This window comes from Acanthochromis polyacanthus, chromosome 13 (genome assembly GCF_021347895.1).
Source record: "Acanthochromis polyacanthus isolate Apoly-LR-REF ecotype Palm Island chromosome 13, KAUST_Apoly_ChrSc, whole genome shotgun sequence".
In the NCBI taxonomy this organism is placed as follows: Eukaryota; Metazoa; Chordata; class Actinopteri; family Pomacentridae; genus Acanthochromis; species Acanthochromis polyacanthus.
The window spans coordinates 28,630,301-28,649,050 of record NC_067125.1 but is presented as its reverse complement, the minus strand read 5'-3'; the positions used below and the strand labels follow the sequence as shown (position 1 = coordinate 28,649,050).

At 39.8% G+C, this 18,750-nt stretch overlaps 1 protein-coding gene across 3 annotated transcripts; it reads left to right on the top strand.

The window, feature by feature from the left end:
- The first annotated feature begins 2,724 nt into the window (after positions 1 to 2,724).
- Positions 2,725 to 18,419, top strand: LOC110947886 (high affinity cationic amino acid transporter 1-like). Of its 3 annotated transcripts, none has more exons than XM_051957681.1 (12): positions 2,725 to 2,859; positions 9,743 to 10,149; positions 10,236 to 10,394; positions 10,481 to 10,652; positions 10,747 to 10,880; positions 10,956 to 11,178; positions 12,432 to 12,571; positions 13,223 to 13,325; positions 14,389 to 14,582; positions 14,689 to 14,840; positions 15,917 to 16,025; positions 16,130 to 18,419. In XM_051957681.1, exons 2-12 carry the CDS (start codon positions 9,780 to 9,782, stop codon positions 16,303 to 16,305), a joined length of 1,932 nt encoding a protein of 643 aa, XP_051813641.1. In that variant the 5' UTR covers positions 2,725 to 2,859; positions 9,743 to 9,779; the 3' UTR covers positions 16,306 to 18,419. The 3 variants fall into 3 exon arrangements, with proteins under 3 accessions (XP_051813641.1, XP_022044905.2, XP_022044904.2); XM_022189213.2 differs by having other exon boundaries at positions 2,726 to 2,863; XM_022189212.2 differs by having other exon boundaries at positions 2,726 to 2,863; positions 9,740 to 10,149.
- The last annotated feature ends 331 nt before the right edge of the window (positions 18,420 to 18,750 follow it).

The window sequence follows — 18,750 nt, the reverse complement described above, 5'->3', positions numbered from 1 at the left end:
GCGTGATCCTTGTGTTCAAACAGCAGGGAAGGCAGAACCTGAAAAACCTGCTCAAAACAGCATCTTTATGCCCTAAGAGAATTTTTAAAGTCATCCTGTTAAAGATCAGTCAGTCAGATGAGAATGTGAAGAGTTAAACGCTCTTGAATCCATAATGATTCAGTGTCCGGATACGACGTTATAATCAAGGGTAGAATAGCTTATTTTCTATAATTAATCGTGTATTTAGCACAGCATATGAATAGTAAAGTTCACCTTACAACATAGGACCTTCTGTGCAGTCAAGATCACATTTGTTGTTGTTGTCATCGTTTCTGAGCAGAGGTAGCCTGTGGTTTTCCGCAACAATCAGCTCCTGCAGGTTTGAACACCTGTGGCACACAGTATGGGACCTGATCCCATTTAGACCAGTTAGTTCTTTTTTTTCTACAATGGTAAGGCATTGTCCTCTGTAACCTTTAGAGTGGTCAGTGGCTTAATTTCTTGTTGTTGTGTTGAACATTTAGGAGGCACAAAGCATCAAGCTGTGGTCATTTTCTGATTTTTAGCATCATGTTAGGAACATGGAAGTGCAGTGTCACACAACGGCTCAGTAAAATGCTTTAGTATGTTTTTTTTAAAGCAAAGATCACAACGGCTTTGGAGCAGCTCCAACATGTTTTATGCCCTTACATCCATGTTGCAGAGCCAAGATTCATGGTTTTATTTAAAAAAAAAATACAGGAAAAAAACATACCATCCCAGAAGATCATATAACAACACATGCCAGTGTTCTGAAGGTATTAATGGAATCCTCTGAGACTCTTCTTCTGACCCTTTTGGATAAAACATATTGTGCTCATTCTAGCATCAAAAAAAGGATTTTGACTGTATTTTCTCTCCAGAGAGGCAGAAAGTACACAATGCCTTGCTCCTACTGTGGAGTACACAAAGCTTATATAACCTCAGCTAAATACTGTAAAGTTAATGTTGTTCAAACTGAGCATGGATATATGGACTTTCAAGCATTTTTATTTGGATTTAGTCCAAGAACTAGGAAATAATAGATCAGAAAGTTTCTTTATGGTACAGAATATTTTTATCCAGTTATATAAAGGGCTCTTTATTCCAAATGTAAAGAGACATTTGCCTTTAAAAAGGGATTTGAGGCTCAGGTGTCAGTAAAACACGAGATGCACAAGTTTGGGCTACTGGAGTTATTGTTGCGTATCTTTTTTATTTTATTTTAAGAGACATCAATTTGTGCTATAAGTAAGGCTAAACGTGATCAAGCTGTTTCTTTACTGAAAGCATTAACATGTAATTGATAACAGTCTTCACATCTACCTCTTGGCTAGATGGCAAACGAGTGAGTTTTCCAACAATGTCCCATTACTCCTCGACTGTCACTATCAAAAGCACTAGAAGGAAGGAATTTTGGCCTCCTCTGACAGCCTGATTTGAATTTTTGCTTTTAATGTGACTGATTGTTAAAAAAAACAAAACACAACGTCTTGGTGGAGCGTTCTGGCATCAGCGAGGGAGAGGAGAAGATCAATGTGTGTGGTGGGACTGTTGTCAGGCCCAGCAGAGAGCAGAGTGTCCTGTTATTCTTTTTGTCATTACACTCCCTTTTTCATCTTTATGCACAACACTGGCAGTGACGGGTTCCAGCGAAGATCTTTGGGGCCCAAAGTGCCACTTGTTTTCTATTGTAGAAGGTAATTAACTGCATTCTCCTGGTATCTCATGTCTTTTCAGTCCTCATTAAAAAAGCTTGAATGAAAACCATCAGTGCCAGTGATAACTGCAGCTGGGAAACACTGGCCTGTAGTAGGAAACTGCATTAATACCGACAATTTCATGAGGTGTGAACCATCCCCCAGAAACTGGCAAATAGTGTATCTAACAGGAACAAAACGCAGTGATATCTGGTTATGTAGGCTGTTGGATAGTATTTCTTTTGAAGTACTTTCTCCTCCAAGTCCCACGGGAACTGCATTACTTCAAAATCACCTAAGACCACCGACTCCCATTTATCAAGGCGAGCCACAATTGGCCCACAGGGTGAGCGGCAGTCAACCATAAATCTAGAAATGTCAGATAAGGCAGAGTATAAAGCACTTCTTTTACCAATTATGTCTTCCCTTTGATGCATGTAGTAGTTATAGTCAAAGCAAAGGAGGGGATCATGAAGCGGCCTGAATATCCAGCAGATCTCAACACCCTCGGCTGCTATTTCAACAGGACCCAAGAAATGACTGGGAGTCCCTGAATCCCAAGACATGGGTGGAGCTCTCGGCTGGTGTGTGCAGACTGGATCCCTCTCACATAGATAACCCAAAATCCTACTGTAGATTTGTGTTATGTATCAAGATCCAGGCTGAAATAAGAGGATCACGACATGACACCAGTGCACGGCCCCAGCAGGGAACTCGGGGAGTGGAGCGTAACAGCTTTGTTTCCCCTGTGGAGACTTGCAACTTCACAAGCAATCCATAATCATCCGGTGTTGATGTGACTGTTTGTATGCAACGATGAAAGGAAGGAGGAACAGCAGGGAGAGATGTCAACATATGCATACTGATATGGGCATACATTTAAAATTAAGACATGGCTGCAGGGCATGCTGCTGTTCTCTAATCCAGGATGCCTCCAAAAGATGAACAGGAGGAGATGCAAGAAGAATTTGCTTGTAAAGAGCGCCATCTGGTTGCAGCAGAAAAGAAATGAACGGGTGGAGCCACAGAAGGCGGGCTTCCTTCTACACCTCCGTGTGTGTGTCCTTTCGTGCGACCCATCAGAGTTTGAGGCGGAGGAAGTCGACTGTGGTGAGGAGTAAAAGTGAGAGAAGCAGGGGCTGTTTGGGATCTCCTTCAAGTAGGTAAGGCTTCTCCATCAGACTTTTGCTTCTAAATTAATTTATGGGGCCGGAGCTGTTAGTTAAAGGAGGGGGAAAGGCGCCATGTGGCCAGACGTGCGCAATGCGTAAAGACACGCCATAAGGAAGCAGCTGCACATGCTTTCAACATCATCCGGCTGATGCAATACAACCTGAGAGCATCTGAGAAGCTTATGTACTTTTTCTCGCCAAACTTTAAAGTAGTCGAGTGTGGCGCAAATGTGGAATGATGCGCAGTTTGGAGGCGAAATCGGAGTAGTTTTGTGGACGGTTGTGGTTAAAGGGGAGACTTGAGCTTTGCGTTCGAAGAAACATTGCCTTTTATAGCGCCGTCGGTCCCAGCAGCAGTGTGGCTGAATGAGCACACACCATAAATGAAAGGCCATTCTCTCACATTTCCCATCGGTTTTATTAAGTTTTTCCATCTTGGATTATATTATGAAAGAAACTAAGAGGGTTAGGGTTAGTTTAAAAGTTACAACTTTTAAACTAGTTAAAAGTTTTGGTCAAACATATGTTTTTTTACCTTGACAATTGTTGCCATGTGACGTTGATGTTTAAGCACTCAACATAGTTTGTAACTTACTCAGGTCCAATTGTGTACGTTTTTATACCAACTCTGTTAAATATTTATTCTGCAATGTAAAGAATAAACTAAATCAAATAAATACCCAGACTCAGTTTGTCAAACTTCTCTTTTTCTCCGTCAACATTTCTGTGTAGAGCAACAATATGAGAACACCAGCAGTAAAGAAACAAGGATTTTTTTGTGTTTAGGGGAGCTTTATTGATCTATACTGTCTCCCCTCTTGTTCATAAATCTAATGTAAGAGACGTCTTCAGATGTCAGAGTTGATCAAATCCATTTATCTTCCAGAGTTACTGCGATTTTAGTGTAATTTTTCCTCTTTCTGTTGCTCCTACAGAAAACTGTATTTTAAAGTAAAGTTGTAAAGTGACCCACTTCATATTACCATGCTTTTTCCTCCTTCAAATCAAAAAGATGAAAATACACATTCTGTATTATTTTTCCTCCATTTCTAAGCAGTTTTTATGGTAATTAAATATATATGTACTTGACAGAAAATCTGCACAAGTTGCAGGAACTGATGAAGATGACTTATGTAATGTTCAAAAACAAACGAACAAAAAGATAATTAAAGCTGACCTGCTTGGATGACAATTTCCTGTCATCCAAGCAGCTAATATTTACCTCAGTTATAAACTTTTACACCACGTTTTCCATTTAACATTATTACTGCATCCGGTTGCTCCATTCATAGTTATTATAATAGAGAGCTGTTCGCATGTTGATCTCTGCTGCTCCGTACACCTTCTGAATAGTGAACTTTCTGTGAATGAAAGCATGAGGGCAACATACTGTAAAAGGCTAATCCTTGGGTGTGGTATTTGTGTACGCATGGGTGACAGACTAAAGGAAAATCCAACAAAATGAGTCTTAGTAAGGTGTTGGGCTGTCATGTGTCAACAAACCAGCTTCTGTGCATCTTGACATTGATTCTCCAACTCTTTTGAGCTCCACAGGGGGGATTAACACCATACTAATCCCTAATTTGGTGTTTTGATAATGTTGAAGGTCCAAAATCTCCCATAATAGTCCTGTTAACTTGAGATCTGGTGACTGTGGTGACATAATTTTCATTAAACCATTCAGTGACCCCTCGCGTCCTTTAGATGGAGCCACTTTTATCCTGAAGGAAACTGCTCCCATCAGAATAGAAATGGTTCATCTGAGGATAAAGGTGATCGCTCAGACCTTTGTACGGATTTTCAGTGATATTCCCCTCTAAGGAGATAAGCAGATCCAAACCACAGAAGCAAAAGAGCTGACAGAGCACTGGATCCCCTCACTGTAGGGATCAAGCATTTAGGCCTGCACTGTACTGCTGAGGAACGCAACACATGCAGTGACCCACATATATGGTGAAGGATGACTCATCTGAGCTTTTTTGGACATCTTAATAGAGCAATGCCAATTATTTTTATGCACTGAACTCTTGGTTGTTCATTCATCTTTGTAAGGGGAATTATTAACTGCAACCCTACTATAATATCCCTCTATTAGTAATTGTTAATGGGTTGTTTTTGCTCACAGACTGATCACTTCCTGCATTGACATTTTAAGTCATCTGAGGAAGAATTGCTTGTCTGTTTTTTTCCTGCACGAGGCTCACGGTCGTCAAATGTTCACTTTTGATTACAGCGTCTGTCACTTAAGTCAGTGTTGCTAATAAATCCAGTTAAGTAGTCTGTGTGACTGAAGCTTGTGCCATCTGTGCCCCAACAATCATATCTTTGTACCATCTTCGTATAAAATTTGAATCAGCTTTCTAAGAATTTGACTACATGTCAGAGCATGTCTGGGTGTTCGTGTCTTACACTAACCGTACCATAAAGTGCAACAGTTTGGAAGCATTTCTGTCGATTTATGTTTCTCCACTCATGTACTCGCGCTTTCCTTTAATTTGTCTCCGATCTACATGTATTAATGTAAGAAGGTGTGCCAACCAGCCAAAGAATTTGACTGGAAGTTATTTTCCTGTCTTGGATTACCTAGAATATTGTTGTCGGCATGAACTCATGCGGTTCTTGTAACTGTTAAAAATATTTCACTGCATGAAAACTTTGACAGATGTAAACTGCAACTAAAGTAATTTTTTTTATATATATATACGTACACTACTGTTCAAAAGTTTGTGGTCATTTAAAAATGTCCTTATTTTTGAAAGAAAGGCATCTTTTTATCAATGAAGATAACGTTAAATCAATCAGAAATACTGTTTAGTCAGTTAATGTGGTAAATGACTATTCTAGCTGGAAACGGCTGATTTTTAATAGAATATCTATATAGAGGTACAGAGGAACATTTCCAGCAACCATCACTCCTGTGTTCTAATGCTACATTGTGCTAGCTAATGGTGTTGAAAGGCTCATTGATGATTAGAAAACCCTTGTGCAATTATGTTAGCCCATGAATAAAAGTGTGAGTTTTCATGGAAAACATGAAATTGTCTGGGTGACCCCAAACTTTTGAACAGCAGTGTATATAATTGCAAGCATTTAACACTGATGTATTGGCATTGGTATCAGGTTTCAAAACCAGCAAGTAACCTCTAAAAATAGAATATTTTGAACAAAGCTGGGGGGGAAATGCCATTTCTGTTTGTGGATTTATTAGAGATGTGAAGTGAACAATTGTATTTGTGGAAAAGTTAGCAAAGAAATGTAAAAACTACATGTCCCTGACATGTTAGACAATTAGGGATGACATTATTCTAAAAAATATTCACAAAATAATTCAAAGAAGCAGTTGGAACATGTTAAATGAACGGTGTGGCCACCAACCAAGAAAGTGTGAAAATAATACCAGGGATCAGAAACTTATCTCGGATCTATTTATGCATTTTAACATTAACATATGTAGGACATAGTGCCTGACAGAAATGTGTCGTAGGATGAACGGTGCAGCGTCGATGCTGTATTTGGAGTCGCTGTGACATTCATGAATTTGCACGAAGTCAAAAAGAACAAAGCATGAGGCAGGTACTGAATGTCAACACGGAGTCAGCCTGCAAGGACATGTCAGCTGAGCTTTTAACTGGGGGACTGCTTCTGACAGCGTGCCCGGCTTTCAGCCAGCGTGTCGACATCCAGCAATCTTACCGTACATTGTGGATGGGACTATTATTGGCTGTACTGTGTCTGTAGACTATGTAGACCGAATACCAGTTATCATAGGGAATGGCAGGTGATTTTTTTTTTTAACATGATTTAGTATCTGTAAGCGTGAGCATTTTCAAAACCAAATTACATGCCAGACTTTTTCCCATTCAGTCTCTGCAGATTGTATGTGTATAATTATATACAAATGCAATATTAGACAAGTATGTAATAGTAATAAATGTGTTAACCATAAGCTCAAACATGTGCTTTCAGAGTTTTATAGTCAATTGTTTAATTGCTGAGAAAGTGAGACATTAGTCCTCAGTGATGATTTATCTGGTTGCATCATAAAAATCAGCCTTTGTGGTTTAAAGTGTGGGTGGTTTAGGTTTGTACATTTCAGTTTTTCTTTTTATTTTCTTCCACAACAGCAAGAAATGGTACAGGAGTGTCTAAAACCCACTTACAGGCTTTATTCTCTCAGCAAAACTTCAAAAGCACTAGAAGCTACTGTTCATTTTCTAATGGCCTGGTGTTGTTGTTTGTCTTATCGATGTTACAAGGTTAATGTGGCCTCACTAAAGCCTAAATCCCTGGAAGGGAAAGTTTGTTTGTTTGGCTTGTGTAAGATGTCTTTTTTATGGGCGTCCTCACATGGCACTTTGTTTGCTTCATCCCCAGTCACACCACAAGGGCAGATGGGCTTTTTGTAGTGCTGCTAAATACCCCTCACATGCCAAGTTGGAGTTCAGAGCTCTCTGAATGGACTCATCATCTGTCGCCCTCTTTTGAATTCATGCAGAGAGAATTGTAGCTGAGGAGAGTCGGCAGCTTTTTCTGAAATTCCGATTGTTGGGTAATTTCCTTTCCTAGACACAGGTGGCTTTTCAGGTGTTGTTTGTTATGGATGAACCATTTTCAGACAAGAAATCTATGGCGATCAGGTATTAATGTTTAACAGAGTACATATCTTTCACAATAATTTACATCAAACTGATCCAAACCAGCCTTGTCAAGCCTTCGTGGATTTAAGTTATACTAATTTTGAGGTACATTTACTATAAGCTTTGTTTGAGGTCGTACTATGACTCTGCTTCCATCCTCATGTATGTAAACATTGTCCCAGCCCATATAAAAGTCGTTTGAAGGAGCCAGAGTAATTTGCCTGCAGCCAAATAGTGAAGCGCATGTGACTGGCTGCTATTCCAAATCCACCCGTTTGCCCCTGTGTGTCATGAGCAGGTGTTGAGCTCGGGGATTGGCTGAGAGGAGGGCAGGGTCCTTTCCTGCCCACCCTCCTTTTTTAGCTCAGGCGCTGCATGTCGCATCATGTGCATGCTGCTGTATATCTGAACCACTGGCAGTTATCACCCCTTTTTTGTCAGGTAGTGACTTGGCAAATGTCCCTTTTATGACATAGAAGGACGTATTCTTTCGTTCCATACTTCTGTTTATATTTTTTGATTGATTTGAGAAGTACTTATTAACTTGCAAATGCAGTTTTTCCTTTGCTGAGTCTTTCACACAATCCACATTGGTTTAATCAAACAGGAACTACATGTTTGCATCCACTGTCCACCTCATCAGAATCTAGAAACACAACTCGCACCTGTTCAGCTTCACGATTTATCTTGTCTTTTATAGTCGAGTGTTTCTTTGACATAAACTCTGGGAATGTTTCTGTTGTAAAAGGATCAAACAGCACACTCGGGTCAGAATTTTGGGCTGTTGATCTGACAATAATAAGGAGAGCCTGTCAGAGTCTGTTGGTTTGTCATGAGGGGAGGCGTGGTTGTCGTCACAGCTGCTCTGGAGGCCATGTGATGTGTCGCTGTTCTATTTGTGAGACAGACACCTGAATGGTTTGTACGCAAAAGGCGTCTGTGTCACGTGTCAAACCACTGCTCGTAAACTCGTCTCTCAGCTCTGTTCATCTAAAGCCGACCCTAGAACCAAAGAAGTAAGTTGAGTGGAACTGTAAACCAAAAGCAGAGCATCTTAGTTCATCGGTGAAGGCAGAAGATCCTGGTTTGTATTGTGTTGCGGAAGTGAGTATTGTTGGGCAGACTTATATCTGTCTCTGCTGTGCTGTTCATGGCCGAGGCTTTGAACCTTATTTGTGAATTGCCAAGAGAATGATGATCTGAAATGACTGGTAGCATCATGGTTTGGTTTACCTTTGTGGTGGGATATGGAATGTCCGTTTCTGCTGGTTTTGTTGTCTTTATATTTCATTTTTTTCGCATGCAGTTTAGTGGACTTCGTCAGACATCTGTCAGGAATCAGCTGAAATGGAGTTCTACTGTTTGCTCTGTAACTTGGATCAGTTGAACTTAACAGATAATAGTGCGTAAATAAGAGAACAATTAATTAGAACAAAATAGCTGCACCTTGTAACTTAAGAGGGCCAATCCTCCATACTAAAAGTGTGCACTTTCTACATGATGTATCATACTTTTAATGTCAAATTCAGCATATAATACATGCTAGATTCCATTAGCAGCACTGGTAGACTTCTTCAGAATGAATACTATTGCATTTCTATTGAAATGTGGCTGCATGTGATGTTCGTACACAAATTTAGCACCATAACAACTCTCTTCACGATCAGAACTTGTTCACATAGATAAACTAGTGCTCTGTACATGCGTTATTTTAACACGTCCAGCCGCTTTTACTGTTCAGCTTTTATGTTTGCTTAAATATAATAACCTCATTTGTTCAGACCAGCAATTTCATACAAAATTTTAAATCGATGAGGCATGTGTTTCTTTCACACTGAATAGTTGCAGTGCTTTGATCAAAAATTAAAAGCTCCTACTGATCTGAAGGGCTAAAGCTCATATATGTTTCCTTTGTTCTCGTGCAGGACTTTTAGTGCCTTCTTGTGTGAATTCTGACGTTTGTTATTATATAAATTTCACCAGATGCTTTACATTTCTACTTAAAGGAGCAATAAGCTTGCATGGTACAATGGATTTCTGCCCATTGTGATTCAAAATACACCATTCGTAAAGGTCTCATTTCCATTTTTGTCTTGCAACCACGTCCAAATGCTAGCAGGGCTGTCTTTACTGTACTTAAAAGTGGACCAAAAAAACACAACAAACAGTCAGATGTTTTGACATGTGGATAGTAATCTCAGCGCTGTTGTTGTTGTTCTTGTTTTGTCAGCAGGTATCTTCTGAACTTTTGGTGCAGAGTGCCAGTCAGGATGATTCTGGCGACATTGAAAGGCATCGGGAAGCAGCTCCTGCGCGTGAAGGTTGTGGACTGTAATGCAGACGAGTCTCGCTTGTCTCGGTGCCTCAACACCTTCGACCTGGTGGCTCTGGGTGTCGGCAGCACACTCGGCGCTGGTGTTTATGTGCTCGCCGGAGCCGTAGCCCGCGACAGTGCCGGTCCGGCCATCGTCCTCTCCTTCCTCATCGCTGCTCTGGCTTCTGTCCTGGCTGGTCTGTGCTACGCCGAGTTCGGAGCCCGTGTCCCCAAAACCGGCTCAGCTTACCTCTACAGCTACGTGACGGTCGGAGAGCTGTGGGCCTTTATCACCGGCTGGAACCTCATTCTGTCCTATGTCATTGGTGAGACACTTTACATGAGGAAGGAAATGAGTTGGTTGCCATTCTTGATATTTTTTCAGTTTACATGACTACTTTTCTCTACACAGGAACTTCGAGTGTGGCCAGAGCATGGAGCGCAACCTTTGATGAGCTGATCGGTAGGCAAATTGAGGACTTTTGCAGACGGTACATGACCATGAACGCACCAGGAGTCCTGGCACAATATCCAGACATCTTTGCTGTGTTCATCATTCTCACTCTGACAGGTCAGGAACAGCTCGCATTTTTCTCTCCAGTGTTTTACGTGATATTATTTGATCATTCACGTCTTTTTGTTTAAACTTCTTTGCAGGACTGCTTGGGTTTGGAGTGAAAGAGTCAGCTTTGGTTAATAAAGTTTTCACCTGCATCAACGTACTGGTGCTGCTGTTTGTCGTCATCTCTGGTTTAGTTAAAGGAAACCTGAAAAACTGGAGTGTGAATCCCAAAGAAATCCTCAATGGCACCATAAACTCAAGCCTCAAGTGGGTGAAATAAAGAACTTATTCCCCAAATGTATAATGATTTGCCAGAGGTGTTTTTTTTTTTAATAGACTGTTTTCTTCCTTTTCCTTCCAGTATGTCTGATTCCTTACCAGAAGAGGAGAGTCTTGGTCAGGGCGGCTTCATGCCTTTCGGCTGGGCTGGAGTCCTTTCTGGTGCCGCCACATGTTTTTACGCCTTTGTAGGGTTCGACTGCATCGCCACTACAGGTGAGAGAGAGAATACATTAAACTGATAATCCACACATGTGCTCCATCTTCTGACACCTCCGGTTTCCTCCCCAGGAGAAGAAGTGAAGAATCCCCAGAGGGCCATCCCCATTGGGATCGTGACCTCCCTTCTAATCTGCTTTGTGGCGTATTTCTGTGTGTCCGCGGCACTCACCGTGATGATGCCGTACTACATGCTGGACAAGAACAGCCCTCTGCCGGTGGCCTTTAAGTATGTGGGCTGGGAGGGAGCCACTTATGCAGTGGCCATTGGCTCGCTATGTGCGTTGTCGACCAGGTAAGAGGATCTCCTGCTGCCTCTCAGCATGAAGAGTTAGAGAGGACTTGTAATTGTTCAGCATGCTTTTTTTTTTTTTTTAGAAATGAATAATTCATGTCTAGTATAATGGTTTTTATTATATTCTCTTTTCTTTACTGTAAGGTGAGGTAGATGTAGTATTAATATTACAAATGTGTTGCAAAACTCATGAAAGGTTGTGATTTACTAGATACCAGTGAATTTTCTTCCTTGTATGGTAATTTTAATAAAAATCATGTGCGCAAATGATATTTTATGTACTAAAATGTGCCCTGTGGAGTTTCTATTTACATACAATGTTAACTTAATACATTGTGTTTAGCTTCAGTGTCTAACAAATACATTTTCTTCCAACCACTTAAAAACTTTAGGAGGCACATTTTTTTGTCAAACAAGCCTGCATTGGTGCATTTTTTACGCAATATGCCACTTCAGTGAAATAAAGAAAAAACATAGCCGGAAATACTTGTTTTCCAAACCAAGCAAAGTCCCACACATACAGTATAGTTTCAACACATTAGAAACTCCACAGGGCATCTTTAATTCAGCCTGACATACTTTGTGGTTCCAATTTTAATGTGGATATCTTTTTAAAATTATGTTGTATGTATATTTTTGCATGCGTGTTGTGTGTATACAGTGTTTTACAACAGATTAATAAGAACATTTACTGATTGTTATTGTACACTAACTGGCATGCTTGCCCTGAGATGGGGTTTTGGCCATTAGCATGTAGACAGACGCCTCTTTGCATTTAGACAGTTGCTGTTTTCCTTGCTTTGATTAGTTCTAGTCAAAGCTAAGCAAAACAAACAGTATTTTCAACAGCAGCAAACTCCAAGTCTGTTGTAACAGTTTGTTGTTTAAAAATGGTACAAAAACCTAATTTCTGAGTCTGGACTTTAATTCTTATCCAGTACCTTTGTAATGAGATCTTATTGGCCAACATGTAGGACAGTTCATGTGGCTGAAAGGGAACAAAGCAGTGCTGTAATATGAAGTATTCAGCAGTCCTCATACGTGTCGCATTCAGGTGTTGACGTATTTTAGGTCACTAGTGTATAGACATGCACATGGTGTGGAAAAAAAATGACTTGTTAAGTCACCAAGAACAGAATTCATAGCGTATTCTTGTTCTATCTCAGTGGTTACATTTTTCCTTCCCTGATTATGTTTTCTCGTTGTGTGCCTTCACTTACACGGCATGCTGTTCTCTCTGTCTCCTGAACTAGTTTACTGGGCTCCATGTTCCCAATGCCCAGAGTGATCTGGGCCATGGCAGAAGATGGCCTGCTCTTCAAATGTTTGGCTAAAATCAGCCCGCGAACCAAAACCCCTCTAACCGCTACAGTAACATCAGGTGTTGTGGCAGGTGAGCTCACATCCTAAACTCACTAACTGGCTGAGGTTCCTCTCAGATTCCTACTAGACTCTTGGTGCACATGGCCTCAACATGAGAACTCAACCAAAACCATGACAGCCCTGCAAATTTCCTGTGTCAGCTATTGCAGCATGTAAAACTGACACGACAACATCCTGATTAGAGCATCCAGTGCTGAGAGAAGTTGAGGCCCAGTGTGAAACCAAAGCTCACAAGACGTTTCTTTAAGTTATAAATCTCCTCCTCCTTCCTTCATCCTCGACTCAGTCTCCTTGGCTCCATGTTTCCGCTGCCTCGCATTATCTTTGCTATGGCTCGCGACGGTCTACTCTTCTCGTTTCTGGCTCGTGTCAGTGAGAGGAAGACGCCCATCATCTCCACCATGATGGCAGGGCTTATGTCTGGTAGGTGGTTGGATGAGGCCAAAGGCAACAGTGCCCCCTAGTGGAAGGAGGATGGTGGTAAAATCACATAAGGTTGTTAATACATTGAGCTGCACAGAAATAGTCGAATTATTGGCTTTATAAGTATGAATGATCTCTAAACATACACAATGTCTGTATTATTATTATTATTATTGCATCATATGGGTTTTCTGAAGCCATCTTGCTGACTTATATATTTCTCCCATGCATTCTGCAGCCATCATGGCGTTCCTGTTTGACTTGAAGGACCTGGTTGACCTCATGTCCATCGGCACTTTGCTGGCTTACACTCTGGTGGCTGCCTGTGTGCTGGTCCTCAGGTACTCCTCGTCTCTCGACTTATAAATCCAGCCTAAAGTTGACAGGACACAAGAGGATTATGTGGCTGAGTTGCAGGATATTTTTATACCCACTCACTGGGAATTAAATCGTCAGCCTCTCGTCGGACTTGTCAGCCCAGATGTGTTTAAGAGTCTTAGAATTTCAGTTTGCATTTGATACTACAGACTAATCTGAGCTGCCTTGATGATATCAAACATATAGTCTTCAAGATTGAAGAGACTAGAAGATGGACGTAATAGAGTTTGTTCAAAGTTACTAAAAGCTGTCTAAGCTTTTTACCCATTACATGTTATTAATGCATGTTGGGCTACACGAGTGAATGATTCTAATCATTTGTATTTAACCCTTTAAGCTTCAGTCAATTCCAGCCGTTTTCAGTACAAAAAATCGCTAATATTCTATTTTTAAATAAAAAAATTACGAAAAATACGGGGAATATTGGACGCGCATCGGGAGGTGCATTTCCTTGAAAACGACCGATTCGGGGATTTTATACCGACTTCAGGACATGTTTTGGACAAAATAGTTTACTGGCTTGTGTCATCTGATGTAAAAGGTTGGATTATAGCCGTTTTTTGTGGAATCTTTTTTTTTGTGTGTAATAATAAACCCGGAAATGTGAGTCGCGCTGTGTGCTTTGAAGCCGTGTATAGAGAACGGATGGATAAATATTTGTTTTTGTCGGACAAATGTGTTTTTCTCACCCGCTGTGGTAATCGCATCTGAAAGTGGTTTATACCGGCGGATTCATGAGAATCTAAGCTTTCCATCGGTGTATAGTGTTTGTATAATCGCGTTTGCACCCGTCGGACATTCCTGAAATTCCTATGCAAATTAGTAGGTGTACCGCCGGCGGTACACTGAAGCTTAAAGGGTTAATAGAGAAAAACATGCTAAACCCATCATAATGGATGTTATGCAGTGTGTTTTTAAGCCTTAGGATTTAGAAAGATCCTGTGGTGTGTCGTCAGCTTTAGTGAACAGTATTTTAGAGAGTCCTGCGGTGTGCATGTCTTGTTCTGACTGTTTGGTCTTCTGAAGGTACCAGCCTGAGCAGCCCAGCGCCGCCTATGAGATGGCCAACACCCAGGACGAACCTGAAATGGCTGAATCGTACATCGACATCTTACCTCAGCCAGAGGATCGATTCACCATCAAGAACCTTTTTTTTCCGTCTAACACTGAACCGTCTCCTCTGTCTGGGTTTACTGTCAACATCTGCACCAGCATACTTGGTGAGACATGAAGAAAACACAGAGGAAACTGCACAAAAATACCTGGATAATCTGGTTACTGGTTACCGACTCAGCAGATCATGTGGTGTCCTCTCTTATTTTACAGGTATTTTAGTGTGTATTTTCGGTGTTGTCGCAGTTAATGGAGGCCTGGCCGTCTGGTCTGTTACCATCCTCACTATTGTCATGGCGATCGGCCTGTTTCTCACCTTAATTGTATGCAGACAGCCGCAGAGCAAAGCCAAACTCGCCTTCAAGGTGAATATGAAGCACTTTTCTCTCACTATTTCATCGTTCCGTCGTCTTTTTAACTCCTTTTCTGTGAGCAAACATCAAGCAGCAAACGGTAAAAAGGGATGGATTGTATCCTCGGGCTTTATTATTTCTTCCAGCCTGCTAAGCACATCTTTTACCCTGACAGCTACAGATTGTGTGCACCTAGTGTTATTGCCAACTGTTTGCAAAGAAAGTCCTGTTTAAATTGATTATGCAATTGTTCATTTCACCTCATTAGTTAAATCAACTTGCCTCAAATCTGCTCACTTTTTGCACTCATTTCATTATATGGTAATGCACTCAAACTCCTCGCAAATGCATTAAAACGTTTTCGTTCTGTAGGGAAATGAATGGAACCCAGCAGATGTCTAGGAAATCTCAATGAATCTTGAATTTATGGCAGGCTTTTGAATTGATTTAGCAACACGCGAACGTTCTCATTGTTCAAGCTTTCACTTCATCAAATAAACAGAGCATTTAGAGTAAAGTTTTCTATATAAAATGTTGACATTGCAATATGCTGCAGCTTCAATGGAGAGTTTTACCACGAGATGCTGTGCAGTTCTACTATCTGATGTCAAAGCAGAAACAGAAAATGCCAATTTCAGTTTATATTTATTCATGTAGGAATGTAAAGAAAACAATATATGTTCAGGAAGTTAATAGACTAAAACATACTGAACCACTTTCGCTATAATTCAAGTATTACGGGGGGTGAAAAATCATTAAGTTTTCAATGCGCTGTATATTCCCCTAATGCTTTCCCCTTATGACAGCATATTGACAGCACAAACACTTTATTTTGCCTGTTTTCAAATCCTGTTTGCACACTTGCAGAACATATGTTGAATATGTTTAAGAGACAAAGTTTGCTAGTAATTTTTGTCACATCAAGAAAAGTGTTTTGGTCTTTGGGTCCAGGTTTTAATTACTCTAACTGTAATTTATCCACTTAGTTTTCAATGTTGTTTGTTTGATTTCATCCAGTATTCTTCTTCATTGGATGCATTTTTTTTACATGCAAAGTTTTACCCATTAAAGACACGCTCTTCCCACAGGTCCCTCTGCTGCCCTTCATCCCAGTCATCAGTATGTTTGTCAATGTGTACCTGATGATGCAGCTCGATAAAGGGACTTGGCTGCGTTTTGCCATCTGGATGGTTTTAGGTACATTTAGTCAGATATGACAAATATTCTTTGCGCTGCACTCGTGTTTACTTTTTTGGGGTTTTTAAACTGTCTTTGTATTATTGTTTTTGCACTGTTTCTAGGCTTCGTTATCTACTTCAGCTACGGCATCCGCAACAGTACAGAGGCAGCATTGAGCAGGTCCGACGCCTACACGCCTTCCTGCTCAATAAAAGGAGAGATGATGGCCATGGAGAAGGAAGCGTTCCTGCACAACACGACAAACTCCGCTCCAGATGATGAGGACGAAGATTCCTGAGCAAAGAGGAGGTGCTCTGATCTTGACTAGCTCTGTTCTACGAATGAAACGTGTTAAATTCTCCAAAATAGCTGCAAGTCCATTAGACTTATGGAGACTTTTTTTTTTTTTTTCTGGCACCCGTCCAATCAGAGTATTGAAGTGTTTCCTTATTCTAGCCAAAATATTGTCTGTTGTCATTTTTCAAGTGAAACTACAGGAATCTTGATACTTCCGAAAACCAAGATTTTAATTAGAAAGATGTCTTGGTTTTTTTTTTTGTTTTGCTTTGTTTTTTACCTAAATTATCTTTTATATTTTATGCAGTTTTATATGATCAGTTTCACTAAACACAACTAAGTCTGTGGACAAAACACAAGCAGTTTTAACAAAGCTTTACCTTGGCATCTACATACATATGTTTGCTGTTAAACTTCAATTTGGCTCCAATTGATATTATATTAGATTTTATATTATCATATTGAGAGGTCAGAATTTCACCGAGCTGTTATGTTGGCTGTTTATGTAAAAAAAAAAGAAGTGTTAACTAGAGAGGTAGTAGACTGAGCTGAGAATTTCACTGAATCTTCGTTGCCTTTTGTGCCAGATGTCCTATTTGTATTTATCTCTAAGGTTCAGCTTTTGGAGTTTTAACTATGCATTTTGTTACTGAGGAAACATATAGAAAGCACAACTCTGCAGCTGTTTTATATATGAACTATACAGCTCAGAGAATTACAACATGGTGCTATAAACAATCCGGTAGAGGTCTCCGTTTTTAGTGTATCTCCACGTGAGAGAGTTGATGACTTTGTCTTCGGTACCGATTGACAGCACTCATTAACCTGAGATCAAAAACACCAGTGTTGTCTCCATCAGGGAATTGCACTTTTTAAGTAGCCAAAGAAATAATAAAAAAAAAGAAGCTGCTAATGTGAATTGATTTATCAGATGCTTTAAAGGATATATATTAAGTGCCTATTTCCCGAATGAATGTAAAGCCTTTAGAGGACTGATATTCCTCTTAACACCAGCTGGCTTTGTGAAATATACATACTGTATATTGTCTGTATATAAAGTACACTTTAGATGTCTGAAAAGCTTATATTTATAATATGGGAGAAATTTTGCCTTCGTGGATCATTTTCACATTTTAGTGCACATACATTTGGACTGTTAGTGATCAGTGATATTGCACATCTGCTGTTTACATACTGATTTAACTCACTCTGTTTTGCTCCCTTTAATCTTGAAAAGACTAAATTCATACTGTACATCCAGAAAAGCGCACCGCAGCGATAGTCGCGCTGTAACTCAAGCATTAATGCACCTGTTTGTCGGAGATGATTGTGAATTTTGGGGCAGCTAAAATCCAACTGTGACGTGTGTGTGTTCACTAAAAACTGAAAATGCTACAAGGTGAAAAAAAAAATCCCTTTTAAATCACTACTTTTAATTCACCCTGGTGAGTTCATCCCACTCTGATGCATCTATTTATGTACATTGAGAGAAGCTATTGATATAATCTGATGCCAAATTCTATTAATTTGAATTGGATTATGCGTCGGAACCATGTTGCTATTCATTGACAGTTGCTGTAAATGTTTCTTCAGCACTGAAGAGTTAAAAATACCAGAAAACCATGTAAATACACACAGTGCCTGTAACTTTATTAGATTTCAGTATATATAAGCGAGAATTTTTTTTTCCCGTTGATTTGTTTTGTAAATACCATGCATTATTTCCTGGGAAATGTTTAGTTCAATAGGATGTTACATGTAAGCTTGGTTCTTTATTATGAAATCAAATGCATTAATGTCTGTTCAGAAATGTTGATTTTTGAACGTTTTATTTCAGTCTGTGTAAATACAGTTGTGATCCTGCTTTTAAAGTTACTGCCTGGCTGTTATATGAACTGACACCGATTGTGCCCTCTGCTGAATGTTTCTCCTACACACTGTCCGTTAAAACATTTGCATGCTGCACAAATCCTTAAAGTACAGATTTTATAGTGCTGTTATTTTATAACGGTGTGTCAGAGCAGAGGGCAGACGGGTCACCAAATGTTGCCTTGATATTGGTTGTGGTTTGTATGGTTCCTGCTGTAAATAAATAAGGCTGACCGTTAAACTGCAGATTTTTTCTGATTTTTTTTTTTTTTTTGTTATAGATGAAATAAATTGTACACATCCGGCGGTGTTACGTACAGCAGATGACTTGTGATTGTATTTTCCTTTTCAGCGATGGTGTAGAAATGATATCAGACTTACATTATATATATTCAGACTTTTCATACATTGAGCATTGAATTATATATTTATATAGTATATTTTATACATATATATATATATATATATATATATATATATATATATATATATATATATATATATATATATACACACACACACACACATAATGCATTGGGATCATTAAAAGCAGCAAAAAAAACATTGAAAACATGCA